The sequence below is a fragment of the Emys orbicularis genome, chromosome 19 (genome assembly GCF_028017835.1).
Source record: "Emys orbicularis isolate rEmyOrb1 chromosome 19, rEmyOrb1.hap1, whole genome shotgun sequence".
NCBI lineage: Eukaryota > Metazoa > Chordata > Testudines > Emydidae > Emys > Emys orbicularis.
This window is the reverse complement of record NC_088701.1, coordinates 21,813,338-21,837,756: the sequence shown is the minus strand read 5'-3', so window position 1 is coordinate 21,837,756 and position 24,419 is coordinate 21,813,338. Positions and strand designations below refer to the sequence as shown.

General features: G+C 63.9%; 1 protein-coding gene across 1 annotated transcript in view; it reads right to left on the bottom strand.

The window, feature by feature from the left end:
• Positions 1-4,668: 4,668 nt before the first annotated feature.
• The window catches only part of R3HDM2 (R3H domain containing 2), a 69,808-nt gene continuing 50,057 nt past the window's right edge, over positions 4,669-24,419 (bottom strand). The window contains exons 14-25 of the mRNA XM_065419064.1: positions 23,814-23,968; positions 18,831-18,920; positions 17,552-17,794; positions 15,554-15,680; positions 14,062-14,297; positions 13,220-13,374; positions 12,709-12,809; positions 9,203-9,372; positions 8,901-9,045; positions 8,029-8,129; positions 6,664-6,748; positions 4,669-5,072 (exon numbers count right to left, since the gene is read on the bottom strand). Coding sequence (XP_065275136.1) covers positions 4,726-5,072; positions 6,664-6,748; positions 8,029-8,129; positions 8,901-9,045; positions 9,203-9,372; positions 12,709-12,809; positions 13,220-13,374; positions 14,062-14,297; positions 15,554-15,680; positions 17,552-17,794; positions 18,831-18,920; positions 23,814-23,968 — 1,955 coding nt within the window. The 3' untranslated portion in view covers positions 4,669-4,725. The remainder of the gene's footprint in view (positions 5,073-6,663; positions 6,749-8,028; positions 8,130-8,900; positions 9,046-9,202; positions 9,373-12,708; positions 12,810-13,219; positions 13,375-14,061; positions 14,298-15,553; positions 15,681-17,551; positions 17,795-18,830; positions 18,921-23,813; positions 23,969-24,419) is intronic.

The window sequence follows — 24,419 nt, the reverse complement described above, 5'->3', positions numbered from 1 at the left end:
CACGAGGGGGTGGGGGGGAGCTGAGTCCCAGCGTGCTGCCTCTGCGTAGGTCACTGGCCCCCCACAGCATGGTGTGTCCCCTTGGCCCATTGTCCCCTGCCTCTCTGGCCTAAATACCCCTCCCTCCTCCTCGCCTGTGCCCCCCAACTCCCTCCCCTCTCCCCAGCCATGCCCCCCTCAGTGCCCCTGCCGCAGCCATGCCCCCCTCCCCCTTTCCCCCAGGACCTCCCACCCCTATCCCCCCCAGGCTCCCCTGCCCCCTCGGCCCAACCCCTCCCCCCAGTGCAAACCAGACCCCCTGCCCCCTCCCTCCCGGGCCCCCCACTCACGGACAATCATGCGGGCGCAGACATCACAGAACTTGGGCTTTTTGAAGTACTGATCCTTGAACTTGTGGGGCTTGTCGTTGACGGGCTTCTGGGGCTCGGGGGGCGGCTCGGGCTCCTCTTCCTCCTCCTCCTCCTCCTCGTAGAAGTAGTAGAGAGGCCCCCCCGTGGGGCTGACCAGCTCCCCGTTGGGCTGCGGATCCGCTGGCGGCTCCTCCTTGGGCCTCCGCAGAAACAGCTGCTTCAGCGCCCGGAGCTGGGGGGCGGGGAGACACTGGGCACCTCAGAGACACCGACGCCCCTCCCTGGGGGAAACTGAGGCATGGGAGGGAAACGGTGGCTTGCCCCAGGGTCCCCCAGGGAGTCAGTGGCAGAGCCAGGATAGAACCCAGGAGTCCTGGCCCCCTGTCCCTCGCTCGGTGCAGGAGTGTGGGCAGGGTTCCCGTAGCGTTGGTGTAACAGGCTGAGCGTGCCGGCCAGGGAGACCTGGGCACGGAGAGGTGGGGGGCACGCTGGCATCATGGCACATCCCCACCAACACCCCCAACTCATGACATCCCCGGGACTGGAGGGTCCCAGCTGCTGAGACACGGGGACCCCTGTCCCCCCGACCGGCAGCCTGGTGGGCAGGGGGGCTGGAGGCAGGATGTGCCCTGGGAAGGAGCCCCCCTAAGAGGGGCAGGGAGCACTGGTGGGGGGAACCTCTCTTCAGCACTCCCAAGCCCAATCCTCTGGCAGCACTTACCCTGCTCGCTGGCTTCCCCCCTGGCGCGGGCGAGGCTGGTGGCGCCAGCGCCTCCTTCTCCGTCATGCTGCAAGGGGGAGCAGAGACGTCACGGGGCTCCCCTGGCAACACCCGCTAACCCGCAGCCAATTGATGGCACCGCGGGATGAGCCAGCTCGGTGCCCATCTCTGCCCCACAGCAAGCGCCCGCTGGGACCCAGCACAGGGGAGCCATGGGCAGAGGAGGCCCACGGTCCTGCCCACGGTGACAGCTGAACGGCCTGCCTGGGGATTTACACAGCCCCAGCTGGTGTCACGGCAAGGAGAGGAGACCGCCCCAGGCCGCCCGACCGCAGGACCTACCGCTTGCCCCCTTTCTGCTGTGCTCAGCGGTGCCACCCCCGCAGCTCCCCACATGTCCGGCCCAGACGCTATTTTAAGTTCCCGGCATCATACGAGCCCTGGCTCCCCACACTTGCAGGGGTGTGTCTGCATGGTGTCTGTCGTGTGTGTGTGTGTGTGTGTGTTGCACACGCGTGTTACAGCAGGGACGTGTGTGTCTCTCTTGCAGGGTGTGTGTGTGCGTCTGTCGTGGGGGTGTGTTTGTGGGTGTGTGTCGTGTGTGTGTGTGTCGCAGGCATGTGTGTGTCTGTTGCGTGCGCGTGTGTGTTGCAGGGGTGTGTTACAGCAGGGACGTGTGTCTGTCGCGGAGTGTGTGTGTGTGTGTGTGTCTGTTGCAGGGTGTGTGTGTCACGGGTGTGTGTGTGTGTGTGTGTGTGTGTCTGTTGCGCGTGTGTGTGTCGCAGTGGTGTGTGTGTGTGTGTGTCACAGGGGTGTGTTACAACAGGGACGTGTGTCTGTCCAGGGGTGGGTGTTACAGCCGGGGCAGGTCACCGCAGCAAGTAACGCGCAATAGCGGGGGCCAGGGGCGCTTCGCTAGCCGGCCCCCCTGCCCCAGTCCGGAAGGGAAGGGGGTGTCTGAGACAGGTGCACAGCGAGCCGGGGCGGGGGCGGGGGGAGAGACTCACCTCTGAGTTTCAGGGTCCCTCGCAGCTGGGTAAATGCTCCCCAGGAGAAGCTCAGCGCCCCGCCTCGGTCTGGCCGGCGCCGACCCCCGGGCCTGGCTGCAAAGGGGCGCTCGCGGCCGGCCGGGGACGGAGTGACAGGGCGAGAGGGGAGCGAACAGCTGAGCACCATGTGGGAAGCTGACGCCGAGAAATTGGAGCCTGCACACGAGCGGGCCTGGGGCACCAATGGACGCGGGCACAGGTGGGCCAGGCACTTGGGCTGCAGGTGTTTGGTTCCTGCGTCCCCGCGGGATGCACCAAGCCACGGCCACCGGGGAACAGGGAGACCCAGCGGAGGAGCAAGGTATTGGTGGGTGAGCCCCCCATACAGGGCCTGAGGCTCGGTCACCAGGCTGGGACAGGGCAAGGTCACTTCTGTGTCCTTCTAGTTGGGGGGCCCTGCCCGGCCCAAAGTCAGAGCAACCTCAGGGCTGCTCCAGCTTGTGTTCTGTTCCCTGGGCTGCAGACAGTACCCATAATGCAGTGCACGCGGGGCATGCCCCGAGCCGCTCGGATGCCAGCTGGGGAGGCCCTGGCAGGGGCAGTTCTCAGGGGGCCGTTTGCACCCCCCTTTCAAGGCCCCTTTTCCTGCCCCCCCACCAGCTTCCCCCCCTTGAGCTGCCATCACAGGCCCCGTCCCCGGAGGGCTCCCACCCTGTCCCTTCCTGCGGAAACACACCACGTGGGGGGCTGTGCCCCCCTGCATGAGGCGAACGCCCCGTGTCCTCTGCAGCAGGCTCCAGGCCCCATGGCCAGGCCTTCGCCCGACTCCTCCACCCACTCGGGGGGACCAGGAGCTATCGGCTGAAGGCCCCAGGCAGGGAGGTTCCCGGGGAGGTTGTGGCATCCCCAGCGTTGGAGTTTTTGGGGGGCAGGTTGGACAAACCCCTGGCCGGGCTGCTCCAGGGTTATTGGGTCCTGCCTCCGCACTGGGGGCTGGGCTCGGTGACCTCCCTGGGGCCCCTTCCAGCCCCCCATTGCTGGGATCTGGGCACAGAAGCTGGCCCGGGACACCCCTTGACCCCCCCGTGCGCATGGCCCCTCCCAGGGACACCCCCCTCCTGCTCATGGTGCCCCCGATGGCACAGCCCAGGCTGGTATGAGAATCCCCCACCTGCCGGCTCTTACCTCTCGGCTGCTGCGTTCTGCCCGTGGCCACGGGGGCTGGCCCGACCCCCGGGAGGCTGGAGCGCTGCAGGCTGACGCCGGACCCGGGCCTCGCTCCTCTCCCATGGTGAGCGTTGCCGGGCCGGGCCGGTAGCAGCAGCCCATGGGCCACGAGGCTTGGCCAGGTTCCCGCACCACTGGGGTGCAGGGCCCGGGATCAGCCCCCCCACCCCCGAGGGGCACGGCTCAGTGCCACCAGGCCGATGCTGCGGGTAGGGGCTCTGCTCCGTTGGTGCCAGTTCCTGGAGGCTCCAGTTTGGGCAGGGATGTGGCCCTGCCTGCCCCGGCTATGGGGCTCAGTGGGGAGCCCTCCCTCCCTTTGATCCTCTCTGGGGCCACCAGACTGCCCCCTGCTGCCTGGGAACGGGCTGGAGGGGGGCAGCGAAGAGCTGGGGGGCTGGCCCCTGCCTCAGGGACCCTCATTGCCTGTCCCAATTGTGTGTGTGTGTGTGGGGGGGAGCTCGGCCCTACCCTACTAGGCGTCTAGGCCTGCTCCCTAGCCCTGCTGCTGAGTGGGGGGGTGGGGAGGGGCACATCCCACTGTGAGCACCCCTCCCCCGCTGGTGCCACCCCAGGAGGGGTCAAGAGAGGAAGTTCCTGGAGAGGTACCGTGGGGGGAGGAAGAGGGGGCGAAGCAGGGAGGAGCGGGGGGCGGAGAGAAGAGGCGGCGCTCCCTGAGGAGGGAAGAGGGTAGAGGGACAGGGGGGGGGGGAGAAGAGGAGAAGAGGTGGCGGTCCCTGAGGGTGGAGGAGGGGGCAGCGGAGGGGCACTCCCTGAGGTGGAGGGGGAAGAGGGGCAGCGGGGGGGGGAAGAGGTGGCGCTCCCTGAGGGCGAGGGGGTAAGAGGGGGCGGTCCCTGAGAGGGGAAGAGGGGGCAGGGGGGGGGGGGGGGGAGAAGAGGGGGCGGTCCCTGAGAGGGGAGGAGGGGGCAGCGGGGGGGCACTCCCTGATGGGGAGGGGGAAGAGGGGGCGGTCCCAGAGGGGGTAGCAGGAGGGGAAGAGAGGGCAGTCCCAGAGGGGGCAGCGGGGGGGGGGGGAAAGAGGGGGGAGAAGAGGGGGCGGTCCCAGAGACACGGGGGCCGCGTCTCGCGTTAACCCCTCGCGCTGGGCACAGAAACCGGAAGCAGCTTTAAAGTGACGGACGATTTTTTTTTATATTTAAAAACAAAACCAACCCCCCCGCCCCCCCGGATTAAATAGACTGTACAGTGACCAGACCCAGCCAACACCTGCATGTGCAACTGAACGCGGCGCCCGCCGCGGCACGACGCGGGACGAAACGAGACACGTGTCCGGGGGGGGCAGTGGGGGGCGCGTTACCGGGGGGAGGGGGGGAAATGTTCTTCCACTCCAAAAAAAAATAATAATGATCAATTTCTCGTCTCTTCATTGTGTCCATATAAATAGAGGCCGAGCGCGGGCGGGGGGGCGCCGGGGGGGCCCTACTGGGAGCTGGCCCGCTCCAGCACCCGCAGGTGGTAGCTCTTCCTGGCCCCGCGCAGCCGGAAGCGGCTGAGTGAGTTGTTGAGGCGCAGCGAGGCGTTCTGGGCGGCCAGCGGGCTGGGGAACACGGCCACCACGGTGTATAAGGCAGCGAGGTCCGGGTGCCGACCGTTCTCCGCCGGCCCGTGGTTGTCGCCTGCGCCGCCCCCGGCCCCGCGCCGCCCCTGAGTCTCCTTCAGCCACTGGATTTTGGCCCCGGCCATGGCGAGCTGGGTGAAGAGCTTGTCGGCCTCCGTGCGCGTGATGCCCTCGGGCAGGTCCGTCACCTCCAGCACCCGGCCCAGCACTGCGAGGAGACAAGGCCAGGTCAGCGGCTGGGAACCAGCCACAGGGGGCTGGGAGCCAGGACTCCTGGGTTCTCTCCCCGGCTTTGGGAGGGGAGTAGGGTCTAGAGGTTAGCGCGGGGGGCTGGGAGCCAGGATGCCTGGGTTCTCTGGGAGGGGAGCGGTCCCTGCTTGAATCCCAGAGGTGGGAGCTGGGAAGTCCCTGCAGTTCATGCCCCAGGGCACCCCCTTTCTCCCTGCGGCGGGTGGGGCAATGCACGGTCCCATGCAGCCCTGCAGAGCCTGTTTGCCTCCCCTCGCTCAGCCCCCGGGGCCCCCGGCGCAGGAAGCTGTCACTTCGGGGCGAATGTTCCACCCTGGAGCCAGACTTGGGGACGCGGGTGGGGAGGGCTGAGGGGGGCCGAGTGCTCAGGGCTCCTTGGGGGGCACCTGGCTTTAGCACGGGGGCCTTTCCGGGCAGCAGGGCCAGTCCCAGACACTGGCCCCTCCAAACTCTGGGCAAACCCAGCTCCTGGGGGAGGACAGGGGCAGCCGATGGCCAGGGGCCGTGGTTAATTTCTGACCTGGCCCAGAACTGAACCGCATCCACCTGTGCCAGCCCCAAGCGGGGGGCAGAGCTGGGTGGTGCCCTGGCCGCGCCTGCAGGCCGAGCTGCCCATGCGCTTCAGCTGTCAGGGCACAGAGTGTGTCGCGGCCGCGGCTCGGGCTCCGGGAGCCAGGCGGGGGTGAGCGGCAGGTCCCGGCAGACCGAATTCTGTGCTAATATTAAACCAGCGTGTAACAGATCCCCCGGCCCCTCCCTGCTCTATTTCCACTGCCCGAGGGGGGCTCATTTTAACACGCCTGCTAGGCACTGCTGCAGCTGTTTAACCGGGGAGGGGAGGGGAGGGGGGATTTTAAGCCTCCCCTGAGCCCCATGGAAGGACATTGCCTTGCAGCCTGTCCCCAATTAGCAAGTGCTGATTGTGCTCCCCTGGAGGGGCAGCTGAGCGCCCTCTGCCAGGGCGTTTGGAGAGAACCATCAAACCACTGAGCAGCTTCAGCTGGGGGATCTCAAAGCACTTCACAAACGCGAACTAACCCTCCCAGCCCGAGGGCAGCGGGCGGCGTCACCCCGCTGTTATCGAGGTGGGGAAACAGGCAGAGATCTCCCAGCGAGTCAGCCACAGGAACAGCCCACAAGTCTGGACACCAAGCTCTGCTCTAACCACTAGACTCCCCTCCCCTCCCCGAGCTGGGAACAGAACCCAGGAGTCCTGGCTCCCAGCCCCCCCTCACAGCGCAGTGTGTGCGTCTCCTCCAGCCGCTGGGCCTGTGGGGGGCAGAGAGGGGCAGTGGGGGAGGCCTGGTGCCCTCTCTGCTGCCAGCGCGCACACTCTCCAAGGGGGCTTGCGGGCAGCACTTCCGAGGACCAGGGGTCTCTCCTCTCTAGTCCCCTGCGGGTCCCGTCCAGGATCCGTCCCTGCTGCCCAGTGACAAGGGCTCAAACTGCGCCCTCGGCAGGTGACTGGCGAGGGAGGCACCCGGGAGACTGGTCTGGCCAGGGTGTTTGCCAGGCGCGGGTGGGCATGAGCAGCCCCCGAGGTCACTTGCCTACGTCGCTTGTGCCGAGGTCGGTGGACGCTGACTTGAGGGCCTGTCTCTTGCCCCGGTTTCCGTGTTTCATCCCTGTCTGGCCCTGGAAGAGTGAAAACAGTCACCCGGAGAAGCTGCCAGTTCAGAAGAGCGACTGGGAGCCCCTTGGCCAGCGTGCCCGCCCGCCCAGAGCGCAAGGGTTAGCCCAGCCCCCAGTGCAGCCGAGCTCAGGGCGTCCAGGTGCCTGGGACAGGCAAGGGCCGTTTCCAGCCTGCAGCTTGCTCCCTGTGCCCGTCTCCATCTCGGTGCTGACGTCCGGCTTGGGCAAGGCTGGGGGCAGAGTGACGTTTACATGGGAACTGCTGTCAGCATCCTCAGAGACGGGCTGCGGGCACTGGGCTAGGGCCCCGATCCTGCAGCGCGTGGCGCGTCCCGGTGGAGCCCGAGCGTCCCTCGGCACCGGCCAGGGCCTCGGTCTGCAAAGGACCACGCTCCAGGGGGTGCTGGCTCTTTGGGACTCACTCACCTGGCCTGAGGGAGTGGAAACGGGGGCTCACCCCCCACATTTTGCTTCTTTCTGAGGGACAAATGTGGCTGGGACCCCAGTGGCTGGAGTCTGAAGGGGGGGGGGGGGTTGTTGGGCTTTTTCACAGGTAGGTGGGAAATTCTGCAGTTTCAAAGCTTGTTCCTTTTCCAAATCCAAATGCCAGATGCTTCCGAGATTGAACAGAACAGGACAATTACTGAGTGATCCATCCCCTGGCGTCCAGTCCCAGCTTCTGGCCGTCAGAGGCTTGGGGGGACAGAGCCTGGGCTTCCATCCCTGACCATCTTGGCTAACAGCTGCTGATGGACCTGTCCGCCACGAACTTTGAACCCACTTATACTCTTGGCCTTCACAACGTCCTCTGGCAATGAGTTCCACAGGTTAACTGTGGGTGGTGTGCAGGACTTTTTCCATGTTTTGAGTTTGACAAAACCAGCGTTTTTTGTGGAAAAACCACAGGCAATGACAAACATCTCCTGTTTTCCACCTTGGGACTCAGGTCTGGCTTCCCCTGTCCAATTCTGGCTACAGCATCGGCGACGCCAGGCCAGCGAGCCCCGGCACCGAGGGTGGGCTAGTGCCGCAGACAGACCCATAGGGATTGTATTAAAGCGCTGAGGGAGCAGCTTCCTCTTTGGGAGCCCCCCCAATCTCTGCGTCCCCCAAAGAGCCCTCGAATCCGAACAGGGAAGACCATTCACGAGCCCCCCCCACTCCTCCAGCTCTCCAGCCCCGGCAATGGCAACGCTGCCATGCGAAGTCGGGGGCCAGGAGGAACACTGGCGGTGGTGGGGGACCCCAGTCTGCCTCTGGGCTGGCGGCCGCAGTCCCCCTACCTGGTGCGCGCTGTAGTTGGACTGGCTGGGCAGCAGAGGAGGAGGACAGATGGAGAGATTGTACTGCAGTGGCTGGCCCAGTAGAGAGTAGCGCCCGTCGCCTGGAAAGCAGAAGCAGAGGTTTGGGGGTGCTGGGGCGGGGGGCTGCAGCGCTGCGGAACCCCACAGGAGACGGTCCTGCCAGGGACGTGCACGTCTGCTCTGCCGCAGTCGTGCCCGTGAGCAGAGGTGGGGGCAGCAAGGGGGCGAGGCCTCCTCTCTGAGCACCGGTCTCACTGGCCCAGGCTGGAGAGGTGGGGAGGACGTGGCAGTGGAGGCAACCCACGCTATGGAAATAACCCATCTGATGGGTCCTTTAACAACTGGCCAGCAAGCCCCGCCCTGTGGGGCGACAGGCCCCGCCCCCTGCAACAGCTGGCCCCGCCCTGTGGGGAGCCAGGCTCCGCCCCTGCAACAGCTGAGTCAGCCCCGGGGAGCAAGGCCCCACCCCTGCAACCGCTGGCCCTGCCCCTTGGGGAGCCAGGCTCCGCCCCTGCAACTGCTGGCCCCATCCCATGGGGCACCAGGCCCCGCCCCCTGTAACAGCTGGCTCCGCCCCGTGGGGAGCCAGGCCCTGCCCCCTGGAGCGCCAGGCTCTACCCAGCGACGGCTCTGCAGGTTCGAAGGCTGCCTCGGCAAGTCAGGGTTCACACTCTGGCCACTGGCACCTCCCCAGGGGACTGGGCCAAGGGCCCACTGTCCAGATGCAAGCTCCCACAATGCACCCTGTCAATCCCACCCCATGCCTTGGGCCCGGGCCCCTCGAGCTCTGAGCTTGGCCAGTTTCACTGCAGAGGCTTTTTGGTTCAAACGCTCCCCGCAGCCCGTCTCACCTTGTGCTGGGCCCACGGGCCGGGGGAACTGCGTGAGGACCGGAAGCGGGCTGAGCCCTGTGCAGACGCTGTTGAGGTTGGTCACGGGAGACGGTGTCGGGGACTGAGTGGGGGACGTGATGGGGCTGGTTAGCTGGGTGCTGGCCTGGAGACGGGGGAAAGGGTTAGACGCACGGATCGGGCCCCGAGCCCCCTAACCCCACCCCAAGGGGACGTGCTGAGCTGGCTCTCTGCAAGGGGCTGAATCCAACCCCCAGCCCCCCCGGCATTGGGCTAGTGCCTGGGCCCCCCCCGCCCTGTACCTGGGCGCTGGTGTCTGGGTTGTACAGCTCCCCCGGCTTCTGCCCCCGCTGGTCAAGGCCATAGTATTTACAGTGGCTCCACTGCACCACGGGAGGGTTCTGCGGGGGCTGGGGGCCGCTGGGCACGTTCAGCTGCATCACGACCACGCCGGGCCCCGACGGAGACACCCCTGCCAAGAGGAGACGGCGGCTGGGACGGGAGCTCCCAGGCTCACAACCTGGGACTGGCACCCCCTGCCCCCAGCCAGGCGAGGGGTGCTCACATCAGAGCAGCTCCCCTGGCTACAGAAACTTCCACCTGGTGCAGGGGCTTTCCGGGGGGACCGTGCCGGGCACTGCACCCCATCCCCATGCCTGGCACTGCACCCCATCCCCCTGGTGCCTGGCACTGCACCTCCATGCCTGGCACTGCACCCCAACCCTTCCCTGTGCCTGGCACTGCACCCCAATCCTTCCCTGTGCCTGGCACTGCACCTCCATGCCTGGCACTGCACCCCAATCCTTCCCTGTGCCTGGCACTGCACCTCCGTGCCTGGCCCTGCACCCCAATCCTTCCCTGTGCCTGGCCCTGCACCTCCGTGCCTGGCCCTGCACCCCAATCCTTCCCTGTGCCTGGCACTGCACCTCCGTGCCTGGCACTGCACCCCAATCCTTCCCTGTGCCTGGCACTGCACCTCCGTGTCTGGCACTGCACCCCAATCCTTCCCTGTGCCTGGCACTGCACCTCCGTGTCTGGCACTGCACCCCAATCCTTCCCTGTGCCTGGCACTGCACCTTTGTGCCTGGCACTGCACCCCAATTCTTCCCTGTGCATGGCACTGCATCTTCATGCCTCGCACTGCACCCCAATCCTTCCCTGTGCCTGGCACTGCACCTCCGTGCCTGGCCCTGCACCCCAATCCTTCCCTGTGCCTGGCACTGCACCTCCGTGCCTGGCACTGCACCCCAATCCTTCCCTGTGCCTGGCACTGCACCTCCGTGCCTGGCACTGCACCCCAATCCTTCCCTGTGCCAGGCACTGCACCTCCGTGTCTGGCACTGCACCCCAATCCTTCCCTGTGCCTGGCACTGCACCTTTGTGCCTGGCACTGCACCCCAATTCTTCCCTGTGCATGGCACTGCATCTTCATGCCTCGCACTGCACTCCAATCCTTCCCTGTGCCTGGCACTGCATACCCATGCCTAGCACTGCACCCCAATCCTTCCCTGTGCCTGGCACTGCACCTCCGTGTCTGGCACTGCACCCCAATCCTTCCCTGTGCCTGGCACTGCACCTCCGTGTCTGGCACTGCACCCCAATCCTTCCCTGTGCCTGGCACTGCACCTCCGTGCCTGGCACTGCACCCCAATTCTTCCCTGTGCATGGCACTGCATCTTCGTGCCTCGCACTGCACCCCAATCCTTCCCTGTGCCTGGCACTGCACCCGTGACTGGCTTTGCACTCCAATCCTCTCCCCATGCTTAGCAATGCACCCCCATGCTCTCCTGCGTCTGGCACAGCACCCCTATTCCTCCACTCTCCATGCCTGGCACTGCACCCCCAGCACCCCCGCTGTGCCCGCCCACAGTGAAAACCAGGAGCTCCTGGGGCCCCAGCCTGCACTTGGGTGACCCCGCAGGGCGGGCGGCTCCAGGGAGCGTTCCTTGCCTGACCCAGACCATGCCAGGCTCCCCTGAGAGCAAAGCAGTGCCCTGGCCTGGCCACCAACGGCTCAGCTGCCCTGGGCTGGCTGGGGCAGCTCCGTCCCCCCGAGCTCCTCTCTTCCCCCAGCCCCAGCTGTGCTCCTCAGGCGAGGCAGTGCAGCCTAGTGGGGCTGGCGCCACCTGGAACTTGCCTCCAGCCCAACCGGGCTCTGGGCTCCTGGGCTCGGCAGCTGCAGCCGCCCTGCCCTGGGAGCGGCTCATGGGCTCTCTGAGGCCCGGCCCGGCTGGCTAACGACACCGGGGGTTGCGCCGCGCTGGGACGGGACCGGGGCAGAGCCGGGTGGGGCCGTGTTTGCTCCCTCAGTGCTGGCAGGAGGATGAGGGAAATTGACCAGCGCTACATCCTGCTCCAGCCGCCGGGGGGAGGAGGGGCAGCTCGAGAAAGGCGGCCATAGCTGGGCTGGCCTCAGCCTGGCTGCTGACCCCCCCTTCCCCCAGCCAGCTGGAGAGGGGAAGGGTGACATCATGGGCCACGCAGCTGCTGCAGGGGCACTCCTGCCCTAGCTGATCTGTCCTGGCCGACGGCTCGCAATGCCAGGCAGCCCCAGGGGTGTGGCTAACGCCGGTCGGCTGCAGAGAGGTGTTGGTGTGAAAACCCCGGCACCCTCCCCCAGGGAGCCTAGAGACGCACTCCCTTGTACCTCCCGCGTGTCCGCCTGGCACCTCCCCCAGCACCTGCCCCTCCTGCATGGCCTGCTGCCCCCCAGATGTGCACCGGGAGCCCAGTTGAACATCCCCAGCAGAAACCCAATGGAGCCAGTGGGATTGCTGCCCCCCACCCACACCCCCATCGCTCTGCCCTCTCCCCATCCACAAGGCTTTGCACACCCCACAACCACACAGCACACTTCATCCCATTTCACTGACAGGCTCCTTGTGAGTCACACAGCACGTGTGGTAGCCAAGGTGAGAACCAAGTCCCCCCTCTAACCACTGGCCCCCACTCCCCCCAGAGCTGGGGATAGAACCCAGGAGTCCTGGCTCCCAGCCCCCCATGCTCTAACCCGCTAGCCCCCACTCCCCCCCCAGAGCTGGGGATAGAACCCAGGAGTCCTGGCTCCCAGCCCCCCCTGCTCTAACCCGCTAGCCCCCACTCCCCCCCAGAGCTGGGGATAGGACCCAGGAGTCCTGGCTCCCAGCCCCTGGCTGTCACCACAATTTTAAAAGCTTGATTCCAGACAACTCAAGGCTGTCGAGGCCCAGAGCCTGCTGCAATACCCAATGCTCCCAGCAGATGGCACACGAGGCCCAGCCAACGCAAGGCCGGGAAGAGCCCGGTTGGCCCTGGCTGAAAGGCCTGGCTAGCCCATGGGCGGGGGCCGCTGGCCTCGGACACCACTCCCAGCCACCGCGGGGGGAGGAGCAGAGCTGGGCTGTGTGAGCGGAGCAGACCCCCCCAGGGGCCTCGTTCTCCAGGCAAATGCTCCCTCCATCCCAGAGCGTCCGAACACTGAGCCGCCTCCGTCTCTCCCTCGATTTCCCTACAGAGCCCTGGTGTGGGGCAGCCTGGCCGCCCAGCGTCTCCGCTGGCTGCCCCACACCGGGCTCTGCCTGGCCCCAGCCCGGCCTTGGCGTGTCTGCTGATGACCGCGGGGGGCGTGGAACTGGGCTGAGACCCACCCGACTCAGTTCACAGAAGCCACCAACCGCTTCCGTTGGCCTGGGTCGGGGGGTGGGGGGGACTCAGCTGTGCCTTACCAACCCCCCCAGAGAGCCAGCCCCTCCTGGGCTACGATGCCAAGGTACTTCCCAGCGCCCAGCAGGGGGCAGGGTGAGCCCGGGAACGGGCGGTCTCTCCTTACCCGAATACTGCTGCTGCATCTGTGGCGGGCTGCAGGGCGAGGGAGACTGGGGCATCTGATACTGCTCGGAGCCGGGAGGCTGCAGGTACCCGACTGAGGGGCTGCCGGAGGGGAGGAGAGAGCTGCGGTGAGGCGTCAGAGTTGCATTTCCCCAGACCCCGCCTTTGAGAGGCAGCTTCTCCCCAACACAGGCTGGGTGACTGCACCCGTTTGTGCTGGGGCCACCTCCCCGCACTGCAGACGCACGGGGACTCGGGGCAGCCCTCCCTGGGCTGGCTCCTGTCTCACAGGACCGCTGCAGAGAGGCCAAACGCAGCCCCCTAAGTGCGCCCCAGTCACCCCCCACTGCCCCCCCGCCTTGCTGCACCTCTCCCCTTTGACCAAGGCCAGCTCGGCCAGCAACCACCCACCGCACGCCCCCCCGCGTGCAGAGCGCGCTGAGCTGCCCCCGCAGGCACCGTGGCCCCTCGCTCTCCGAGCAGAGGCGGGCCGGAGACGCCGCTGCCCTTACCTGGTGCCGTTCTGCTGGGCCGTGGGGATGACGCTGTAATAAACCGGCATCCCGCCGGACTGCAGCCCTCCCTGAACCGACTGGCTGGCGGACACCAGCACCGGCTGCTGGAACGGCTGCTGGACCACCCCCTGCGACTCGCTAGCCACCGGGACCTGCGCCAAGAAGGGGAGGGGAGCCATGGGGAGCGGCACTGGAGGAGGTGGCGCTCCCACCTGGGGCGTGACCAGAAGCAAAGGAGGAACGCAAGAGAGTCCACACCAGGCTGGGGGCAGCCTCGCTAGGGAAGGGGTGGAAGGCCCATTGCTGGGGACCTGCGGACGGAGAGCCCCGGGCATTCTGGTCTGGGACTGGCTCTGCCACACCCCCAAGCTCCCAGCATCAGGGCCTTTCGCACACGCGTCAAGGGGAGGGAGTGCCGGGTTCACGCCACCGCCGGGGAATGAGAACACCCGTGGGTATTAGAAGCAAGACGGGGGGAGCAGGCTTCTGGGGGACCCCGTCTGTGCAGCCCGCATTATGCGCCTGGCCTCCAGTTCACACCCCCTGCTCCGGATTATTTCAGGAGCTAGACAAATTTAGCTGCTCCCGCTGTGACTATTAATACCCGGTTACCCTGGAAACTGGCGCGGGGGCAGCGCTCAGACGTCAGGGCTCACACACCGGCCTGGCCTGGCCTGGCTCTTGGGGTGGCACGTGGGAGTGCTGGGAGTGACACGCAGGGGGGTTCCCTCGCCTGTGAGCCCAGGCTGACTCTGGCGTCCAGCAGCCTTATCTCAGCTGGGCTGGCGTCGGCCCCGGAGTTGTGTCCCGCGTCCTCTGAGCGACGCCCCGCTACACACCTGGTAAGAGGGCAGTGCCGTGTACTGGACCATCAGGCCTTGCATCTGGTTTCCCATGTTGCCTCTTTGATTGCTGAGGAGACTGGAGGTCTGCGACTGCTGGACTCCCAGCATGCTTTGCATCTGGCTCCCCATGTTGCTCCTCTGATTGGTGAGGAGGCCGGGGGTCTGGGACGGTTGGACTCCCAGCATGCCCTGGAACGTCTGCTGCTGGTTGGACATCATTGGCTGTAAACCTGCTGCGGGACAGGGGCGGGATGTAAGCACGTCTCCAGTGCCGCAGCTCGGGTCCCTTTGGTCACGTTCACGCCCCGCACTCAGCTGCAGCCAGGAAAGGCTCTGCAGCGAGGATGCCGCGTGGCACAAACCGGCGAGCAGGACGGACCCCTACGACAGGCACTACAGTATTTCTACCCCGACGCCGGAGAGAGTTCCAACCTCACCCCCCCACAGTATCCCTAGCTGTTCTCTAGCCCTCTCAGCGCATGTTACAAAGGCAGTCGGTATTATTCTCCCCATTCTACATATGGGGAAACTGAGGCACAGGGAGGGGCTGCGACTTGCCCACAGACACCCGGCTGGTCTGTGACGGAGCTGGGAATAGAACCCAGGGCTCCGGACTCCCAGTCCAGTGCTCTGCCCACTAGGTCACACCGCCTCTTCCAGTTGGTTTATGCCCGAGCAGGAGAGGTTTTAAAACCTCTTGCCCTCCATGATATCTTGTGGCAGAGAGTCCCGCAGGCTGGATAGAAAACTCAGCCAGTTCTAAGTGTTCTTCTCATGCATTAATAAACAGGGTTTAAAGTTCTTTCCTGCACTCAGGTGATAAACACCAAAACTAAAGGTGAAACGCCGGCGGGGGTGGGAGCGGGGAGATGGGACACGAAGCTTCTGGGCTGAGACAGGGGGTAGAAACGCCTCCTGGTTTCACAGCCTTAAAGGCCAGATGGGACCATTTGCTCGCCCGTCTGACCTCCTGCATAGCACACCCCCTGGACTCCTGACAAAGCCAAAGAGTTTAGTCAGACGAACACATTTCAGCCCCCAGGAACTAAGCTGTGAGCCCAAGGCTAAGAACAGGGTACCCAGGTACCACCAATGCCCGAGGCCATGGACATCACAGGGAATTGGACAGGTGAGACTTGCCAAGAAATCCCAGCCGAGCACCTGCACCCCACACTGCCGGAACTGCCCCCCGCTCCCCTTGCCAATCCGAGCTGGGGGGAAATTCCTGCCCAACCCCCAATCTGCCTGGTGGTGGGACCCCGAGTGTGTGAACAAAGCCCACCAGCCAGGCAGTGAGAAAGAGGCTTTGCTGTGCCGCCGTCTCTAGCCCAGAGAAACAGTTTGGAGCAAGTTAAGAGTAACCGCGGCGAGTGGGCAGATAGACAAGGCCTGGGGAGCACCAGCCCTATTAATCTGTCATCGGGTGGAAGCAGCTCAGACCCCGCCGCTGCCCAGCCCCGGCCTGCTCCCTGCCCGAGCCCCTTACCAGGCTGTTGTGAAGGCTGCGGGAGCTGCTGATTGCGCTGGGGGCTGTAGGCCACCGGGTGACTGAGAGGTCTGTATTGCTGGCTGGAGTTTGGATACTGCCCGGGCGGGTAGTAGGAAACCTGAATCTAACAGAACAGAGAAAGTCTGTGGATAAATCGAGCCGCTCCGAGTAATGGGTGAGAAAATGGAGCCCCCGGCCAGCCCCCACAGGACTCACGCTGGGGCTGCTGCTAGAGAGGAACAAGCCCCCACCCTGCGAGCTCACAAAGCTGCCCCCACAGGGCCGAGAACCAGAGTCAGGGCTGCAGCCTGCCGCGTGTGATGGGCATGGCGGGGAAGGGGGGAGGGGCTTTGGATTCACACCAGCACAGCAGGGGATACGGTGAGTTGGTCTCTTGCTGCTGCTCACACAGCAGCCCAGGTTTGGGAGGTCCCAACTCCCACCCACACCGGGCCCCAATGGCAGCACTTTGGAACCCTACTGACGTGGGGACAAGCTGCAGGACCGGGGCCTTACGCGCTTTCTTTATAGATCCCTAGAGCTTACGGCTAGACGAGCCCGTTAGAGCAGCGGTGTATAGATCACAGGCCAGCACGTCACCCAGTGACCCTGTGCAACGTGTTCGACTAAAGCATCTTCCAGCCATCCAGAGGGGGAGACCCGACCGCTCCCCTTGGACGTCGCTTCCAAGAGTGCTAAACAGTGGGGCCTTTCTGCCAACCGGAACGAGGCTGGTTCCACCTTCCAGCCGCCGGTTCGCGTTCCACCTTCCTCTGCTAGGTTCAAGAGCCCAGGAGTACCTGGGATTTTCTCTGACCTGGACGCGGGGATCCTGCCACCGCCCCCCCTCAGATTGCAGCCATCTCTGGGGGTGATACACTGCACAGCATCACGCTGGGCAAGAGCGTAGGACAGGAAGTGAAGGAGAATCCCCTTCCCAATGGACGCTGACCAGTGTCTTTTCTTATGTTCCACCCCAATGTCTCTCGTCTTTCATGGGCTAGTCCCACCTCCTGATAACAGAGGCTCTGGGACTTTCCCGAAAGAATTCCTGGTTGAACTACAGCTGTTCTGGTAGAAAAACCACCCATGGCTCTTGATTTAAAACCACCAGTGCCAGAGAACCCACCACAGCCCTCGGCAAGTTGTTCCGATGGTTCATTCCCATCACTGGTCAAAATGTCCTATTTCCAGTCTGAATGTGCCAGGATTCAACTTCCAGCCACTGGGTCACGTTAGAACTAGATACAAGAGCCCGTCACCAAAACTTTTGTAGCCCATGCAAACACCTGTAGACCTCTCTTTAGGGCTTGGCCTATTCTCGAAAGCTCGACTGGTTATGGTGCAGTTAGAATTCGCTGGCAGACACTTTTATTTGGGAGTAAAAGTGGGGGTTTCCGGTTTAGCTTAACCCCCTTCCCAAGGGACATGAACTAAACCCAGAAAAGGCCCCTCACATACCGGAGTAAGGCCGGGTCTATGCTATCCCGGCAAAGCACCCCAAGTGTGGACACAGCGGATCGCTTATTCCAGCCCCGGGAGTGAAATTAGCTCTACTGGCAAAAGCGCGGTTTTGCTGGCATAACTGGGTCTGCGCTGGGGCTTTGCTGGCAAAGAGCTCACCCCAGCCCCGAACAACGGCTGTGCCAGCAGAGGTCTGTAGTGCAGACCTGGCCCGAGAACGTCCCCCTGGGAGACGATAGGAGGTCCCATTCAGACCGTGATTCCTACTGGTCTAGCCTTCCTGTGCAGACCCCAAGACAGCGAGCGCTGTGGGGCAGGGACCGTCTCTTTCTGGGGTGTCCGCAGCGCTGATCAGTGACTCAGGCCTGTCTGTGTCACTGCAATACCCCTGGTAGCCAGCGCAAAGGGTGCAGGCTGAGTCCCAACGTGGACTAGACGCTCCGTTCCCAGGGGGTGCCCCCCCCTTCACCCCAACACTTGGCGCTTGCCTCGCCCCAGGCCACGCACACGGTCCCAGCCCCTGCTCCTTACTTGCTGGGGAGGCTGCAGGTAGCCCTGGGGCTGCAGGACTTGCTGAGCGGGGGCCGTGTGTCCCGAGGTGGAGTAGCTGGAGGCGGGGATGGGCTGTCCCGGGGACGCCATGATGAATCCCGTCTGCTGAGGATGCTGGGAGATGAGGGGCGGCTGGAACATGGCCGAGGATGGGTCCGGAGCTTCTGTGGAGCCCTGACGGCTGAGGCTGATCTGCCCAAAGGGGGAGCTGAGCTCTTCGGCCTGCAGGCGGAGGGAGAAAGAGAACAGAGCATGGGCAACGGTGTCTCTGGGTCATGCCAACAGCAAGGACGAGAAGCTTCTCCCCCCCTCCTCCCCGAGCTGCCTCGGGAGAAGCCCAGAGTCGTGAGCATAGCGCTTGGGCAGATCACATCTGCCCGGCCAGGAAACAGCCTTCGGGGCTGGAAGCAAGGAGCCGGGGGGGGCTGTGTCAGGGGTTGGGAGGATGGAGTCACTAAATAAAGGGTAACGTGGCTCCCCCCGTGCTGGGCCGGCCAGCCAGCCTTTCCCCACGGCTCTTACGGCCTCGGGGCCTGCCCTAAAGTTCAGACCCCTCCCCACATTTTGCCCTGGCAGTCCCAGCCCGCTCCAGGCGAACGCAGCGCACTGCAGAGCCAAAGGGCAGCTGGTCGCTGCTGCTCGCAGCCTGCAACGCTGCATCCAGAACCGGTCCCAGTTGAGCACCTGCGAAGACCAACAGGGACAGGACCGGAGCGAGTGGACGGAGGCGACCTGGCACGGGTCCGATGCTGCTTGTGCAGTCAGTCAGTAGCTTAATAGGCAGCACCCGCTGGCTGCTTTGGGAATCCAGACATCAGGCGTTTGCAAAATGACCCCCAAATGCTGGTGCAGCCCCTCCGTCCTCTTTCCCTTGCTGTCAGCTCGAGCACCATCTGCTCACCGCTGCGTAAGGGAGTGTGTCCACCCCCCCAGCACGCCCTGCGAGACAGCTCCAGGGGATGAATGGGCCACAGCACAACCACCGAAGGCCAGGGGTCCTGGGGCCAAAGCACCGGGCGATGGGACAGGGGTGAGCATGCTCAGTCTGGCGCCGGCTGGGAGTCCACACCTGCTTCTCAAGGCACGTTTAACACAAGCCACTGGGGCTACTGCCTGCAACCCCACGGCAGCCCTGCCCCTCCGCCCGCCTGCCCTGGCACTAGCCCCCTCCCGGAGAGTCGGGCCCTACAGAACAGCCCAGGTTAGCAAAGCTCGCACAACACAGACACGGCACACACGGGACAGACACGGGTTATACCATGTTGTACTGCTGGGGCGGAGACACGGGCAGGAGGACCTGGGGACAGGAGCTGGCAGAGTACTGAACAGTCTGCAGAGCTGGGACCGGCTGAGGCCAGCGGAGAAGGGGAGAGAAGAGAGAGGGGGGGGGCATGGGGGAGGGAGAGAAAGAAGGAAGGGCAAGGTTAGTCATCCGAGCTCATTCCAGACACACAGAGGCGCGCGCCGAGGAGGCGAACGGGGCTGCAGAAAGCTATGGTTTTTCATATCACCGTGAAAAAGAAATGGATGCTCTGGGGAGCTGGGGAAGCCGCTCTCTGTGGGGGGCTGGAATGGGGGGAAGAGGAACGGGGGTGGGGGCAGCTCTCACCCCCTCACACAAACCACGACGCTTTCTGCTCCTTCAGAAGCTCCACCCCCACGCAGGCACCATTGCTGGGCGCAGAGGGACAGAGATCCCGCACTCCTCTCATGCCACCCCTGGGGTTCCCCCCCGCTGCCCCCCACGCCCATTTCAGCCACGGTGCCTTTCAGGGACTGTTCAGCTGCCCGACGGCTCTTGGACTTGGGCAGATTTTTCTCATCACTGACCACACTGTAGTTTAACGCTGCTAACCCCTCGTGACCCAACCTGCCATGAGATCAGCTACAAACCCATGAGAATTCAACCCCGGGGAAGTGCCGGGTTCTTCCCAGTCACCTCCTGGTTCCAAGCTTTTCAGGGCCAAGATTCTCCTGTAATCACAGGACTCCGGGAGCTGAGGCTTTAGCCGAGACATGCGATGACACGGCAAGACTTGGCCACACTGCACCTCCAAAGCCTTTGCCAACACCCTGTGGCTCACGCCCAAACTCCCACCAGATCTCGGACAAAGCAATGGGGAAATCAAACACCGCTGGTGGGAACAGCCCCATACTGGCCATTTTGGGAGGGGTGTGTGTGAGAAGCAAGGCTCCCCCCAGCTTTTGGAGCAGCTGGAGCAGTTCAGCACCCCAAGGCCCCTGCCATTCCAAGCCACATCTGCTGCCTTCCATTCAGTTGTGCCATGGAGCTCGGACAGCTCTGAACCCCAGGCTGGCACCACGCCACCCCTGGTGAGTTACAGCTGCCTGGGGGCGCGAGGGGTGTGTGTGGAAACGTTGGGTGAAGTTGCCCTGCTTGGCCTCTGCGGTTCTGCTGAGCTGCTTTCTCAAGCGATTCCCGCTGGGGGCTAACACCCACCCCCCAACCCGCAGACAGACTCTCCCGGCAAGCCTTGGATCAGCGCCGACTCCTCCTGGATAAGGGCGAGGTCGGGCGGGGAGCCAGCCACGCACCACGCAGACAGTCTCCAGCCTTGTCTACACCGAGGGGTTTCATTCGCACTGAGTTCTGGCGGGCGAACCGTCCGGAGGAGGCACTCACTGCATACACACCGTCAACTGTTTTCTGATTCAATCCGGATCAGCCGGTCTACATGGCTAGGACTCAGGGTGGAGTAAGCGCACGGCATTCTGGGTGGGTATCCCACTGTGCTTTGCTTCGTTGCTGAGCTCTGTGCATTGTGGGATACGTAGCGGCAGTCAGGCGGAAGGGACTGGAGCTCTGGGGTGAAGACAAACGGCTGCCGGGCGTGTTACGCCGGGGCCCAGAAACAGGCACTGGCCTGGGCCCCTTGTCACGGCGCCCAGCAGCGCATGTTGTGCTCAGCACCCCGGTTCTTCGCCTCACAGACTAAGGTCGGAAGGGACCATCCTGATCAGCTAGTCCGGCCTCCTTCACGTTGCAGGCCACAGAACCTCGCCCACCCACTCCTGTAACAGCCCCTAGACTCCGGCTGAGACATTCACTCCTCAGAGATAATGGTACAGACACTCCACCATTAACACTAGTTTAAACCTGCAAGTGACCCCGTGCCCCACGCGGCAGGGGAAGGCGAAACCCCCCCAGGGTCTCTGTCAACCTGACCCGGGGGAAAAGTCCTTCCCGACTCCAAATACGACGACCAATTAGACCCTGAGCATGTGGGCAAGACCCACCAGCCAGACACCGGAGTAACTCAGAGCCGCCCCCAGCTAGTGTCCTGTCTCTGGTCGTTGGAGATAGTTGCTGCTAGCAGTCGCAGAGCGGCTACGTGCCATTGTAGGCCGTCCCATCACACCACCCCCTCCATAGACTAACCAAGCTGAGTCTCGAAGCCAGTTAGGGTTTCTTACCCCACTGCTCCCCTGGGAAGACTGCTCCAGAGCATCACTCCGCTGACGGTTCGAAACCTTCCCCTAGTTTCAAGCCTACATTTGTTGGTGGCCAGTTTCTATCCGTTTGTTCCGGTCTTACAAGCAGCTTCTGGCTCGTGCCCTCCTGCCGCTCCCCAGCGCGAGTTCCGCTGTTTACCAACCCGCCGAGGGGCAGAGGCGCCTCGGCGATCTAGGGCTGGGGGTGGGGTTGTATTAGAGCTGCGCCCACCTCCACATGGAAGACGAGGAGTCTCGAATGAATGAGACATGGCTGGCCAACCCTGGCGTTCACAGGACCTGCCACCAGTCTCACTGCTTGGGAGGAGGGTGACCAGACAGCAAGTGTGAAAAATCAGGACGGGGGTGGGGGGTAATAGGTGACTATATAAGAAAAAGCCCCAAATATCGGGACTGTCCCTATAAAATCAGGACATCTGGTCACCCTACTTGGGAGCCTCTTCCGTCTCTAGCAGCCCTGGGGACAAAGGCTGGCGGTGACACATTTTAGCTTGCCGCTGTGGCTGCAGGGAATCGGAGCAGACTCCCTGGGCTGGCACGGCGAGGGAGGAGCACGGAGGTTACTGCGGAGGGCCCCATCCTGGTTTTTAGCTGGGTGGAAAGGCAAACGTGGAGCTTCCCACACTCCCCTGCAACAAAACCTTGGTCCCAAGAGAGGTTACAATTCCCACGTGACTGCCTGCCGCTGGGCACACACCGCAGCACCAGTCCCCCGGGGGAGCTGTCCCAGCACAGACAAGGTGTCACTTTGCCTATGTCCGGCCATTCCCCGGAGGTAGGTTCCTGAGCAGATCCACACGCCGGGGGCACCCCCAGTCCAGCGTGTGGCACTGAAACCATTCTGGTAAGCCCTGGACGGTCACCCACACAGCAGGGAAGTGGCTGGGGAGCCATGGACTTGCACAGGACACTGTCTCCCGAGAAGAGGAGGATGGTCCCCTCGCTCTTTTGGGGAACCTGCTATGGGGAGGGCAGGAAAGGGGACACTGAGCAGACTCCCTCCGTAGAGAAACACAGCTTTGGAAGAGAACTCAGAATGGAGCGGAGATCGGCAAGCGGGAGCGAAAGCCGGCACAGTACGCAGTCAGCAATGCAGCACTCCCCTGCCAGCGGCTGGGACCGGCTACCACCACCGCCACCGCCCCTCACCTCGTCATTTAAGGGTGGTGGGTGGCCAACGAACTACAGCGAGAGACAGCCGCGGAGACATGGTTCCCGCAGACTCCGAGAACGGAGCCGCGTCAGGAGGAACATCAAACGCGGGTGCTTTCTAACGGGCCGTGGGTCCACATCCGACCCTCCTGGCTGGTGGAGCATCCCGTGGGCAAGAATGATAGGGAGATGAACCTGGGCCTTTTAAAACGCAGGAGACCAAACTCTACCCCCAGGCCTCAATCCCAGGCCTCCTGCTCCCTCTGACTGCAGCTGGGAGACAAAGCTAACCGGCTGCAGGATCGCAGGGCGGGAGAATTCAGACAAGCAGCAGCTTCTGCCGGTCCCTCCAGAGGGGCTGCAGGTCCGAGCACGCAGGGGAACTGGGAGCTGGCGAATGAGGCTTTGTTTTCATGCAGGCCAGATGCAAGTTGCCCTCTGCGTCACGAAGCTCAGGCAACCCGGCCTACTCAGGCCATCAGCTGAGCGTAGGTGCGAATCTCCGAGGAGGGGGTATGGCCAGAGCTCCAGGGCATTCCTGCTGCCAGGAACGAGGAGCCAGGGAATGCCATGTGCCCTGCAGAGGCACAGACAGGTGGCAGTGCGGGCAGGCTGGCACAGCACAAGCGGCCTGGCCTGAGGTCAGACAACAGCTGCCGGGTTCCCTGATCCCACTGCCGCGCACCCGGGGACCTCCCTGCTCCCACTCCACGGCAGGGGAAGGGCTCTGGATTCTGCGTCTTCAGATGGAGAGCTTTCAGAGAGCCAGCTCGGAGCACAGGCCTGGAATCCTGGCTCCCAACACTGACTCTATGGCCTGCAGCAAGTCGCTCTACCCCCTCTGCCTTGCCTACCCCCTCTGGGCTTCCCGGGGCACGCGCAGGACTGATGGCTCCGGCGGCACTTTGCAGATACAAAGCTCAGGACACCAGCTCCACTTACCCTCTTCGGGAGACTTCTGCAGGCGTGACCAGGCCTAGGCGTGACTCACAGGAAAGTCACGGAGACAGAGCAACACAGCAAGGTCTGGGGGCCCACCTACACCAGGAGGGCAGAGCCCTACATCCACACCCAGCGTCCGGCTGGCGTGAACCCTCCCTACCACGAGGCCAGGCGCCCACAGGCCTGGCAGCACGTTCCCCAGTGGCAGCGCCAGGGCAGGCAGGACTACGGGCACTGGATTGCTGGGCAATGCAGCCCACAGAACACTCTGCAGTGACCCCTCTGGCTGGGAGATCACAGCCCTGCCCATATAACCAGAATGCACACTCCATCTCCCCCCTGAGGAGCCTATGGGCGTTGGGGGCCTGACTTACTGAAAGTCAATGGGATTTGGGCCCCTAAGCCCCTTTAGAAGTCAAACTCGAGGGCCGGACCAGCGGCGCGAGCTGCCTTTCCCCGCAGGTGCCCCGTTACCGACGCTTTGCACAGCACCAACCTAAGACACAGCGAGGCAACTGCAGCCCCCCAAAAACATCTGCAACCAGGAGCCTGGAGCCAACCTGCTGCCCACAAAGCCCAATTCTCAGCCTCTGGAGCCGGGAGCGCTAATGCTATTGCACTTCCGGAGCCGGGCGGGCGGGAGGGAGCCCGAGGGGACAGAGCTGTGACTCACCGGGGAGATCAGGTGATTACTCATCGCCGGCTGTTGCTGGGGAGCGGGCGGAAGGGCTTGGTGCTGCTGCGGCTGCACAGTGCATGGCAAGAAGCTCCCTCGGCCAGGCTGGGACGCGGAGACTTGGCTGCATGCTTCCGGGGCTAGCGACAGACCTTGAACGGAGAGAGAAGAGGCAGTGTCGGTACCTGGGAGAGGGACCCATGAGCCGGCTCCCCATCCGTCCCCGGCTGTTTCCCCCGGGCTCATTTGTCCGTATAAAGACATCTGTGTCTGCCTGCCAAATGGAAACCTTCCCCGAGAAAGCTTCTGCTCTGGGAGCGGTGCGGGGAGCAACATGCTCCTAGATCACGGCAGACGAGGAGCCACTTCCCCGCTCCCTGTCCACACTGCAAGCAGGAGGTGCCACGCGTAGGCAAGCTAGCTCGCTACCACTAGCAGCCCCGGGCTAGCCACGCAAGCGCAACCCTGCCCGCGTACATCTCTGGAGCGCGGGGTAGGCACACCCAGAGCACGCACTCACAGCTTTCTACGGTGCTCAAACGCTGCACTGATGAGTTACATTACAAAATGGTGCTTTCCTGGCCCCCTTTGGTCTGTTCGCGA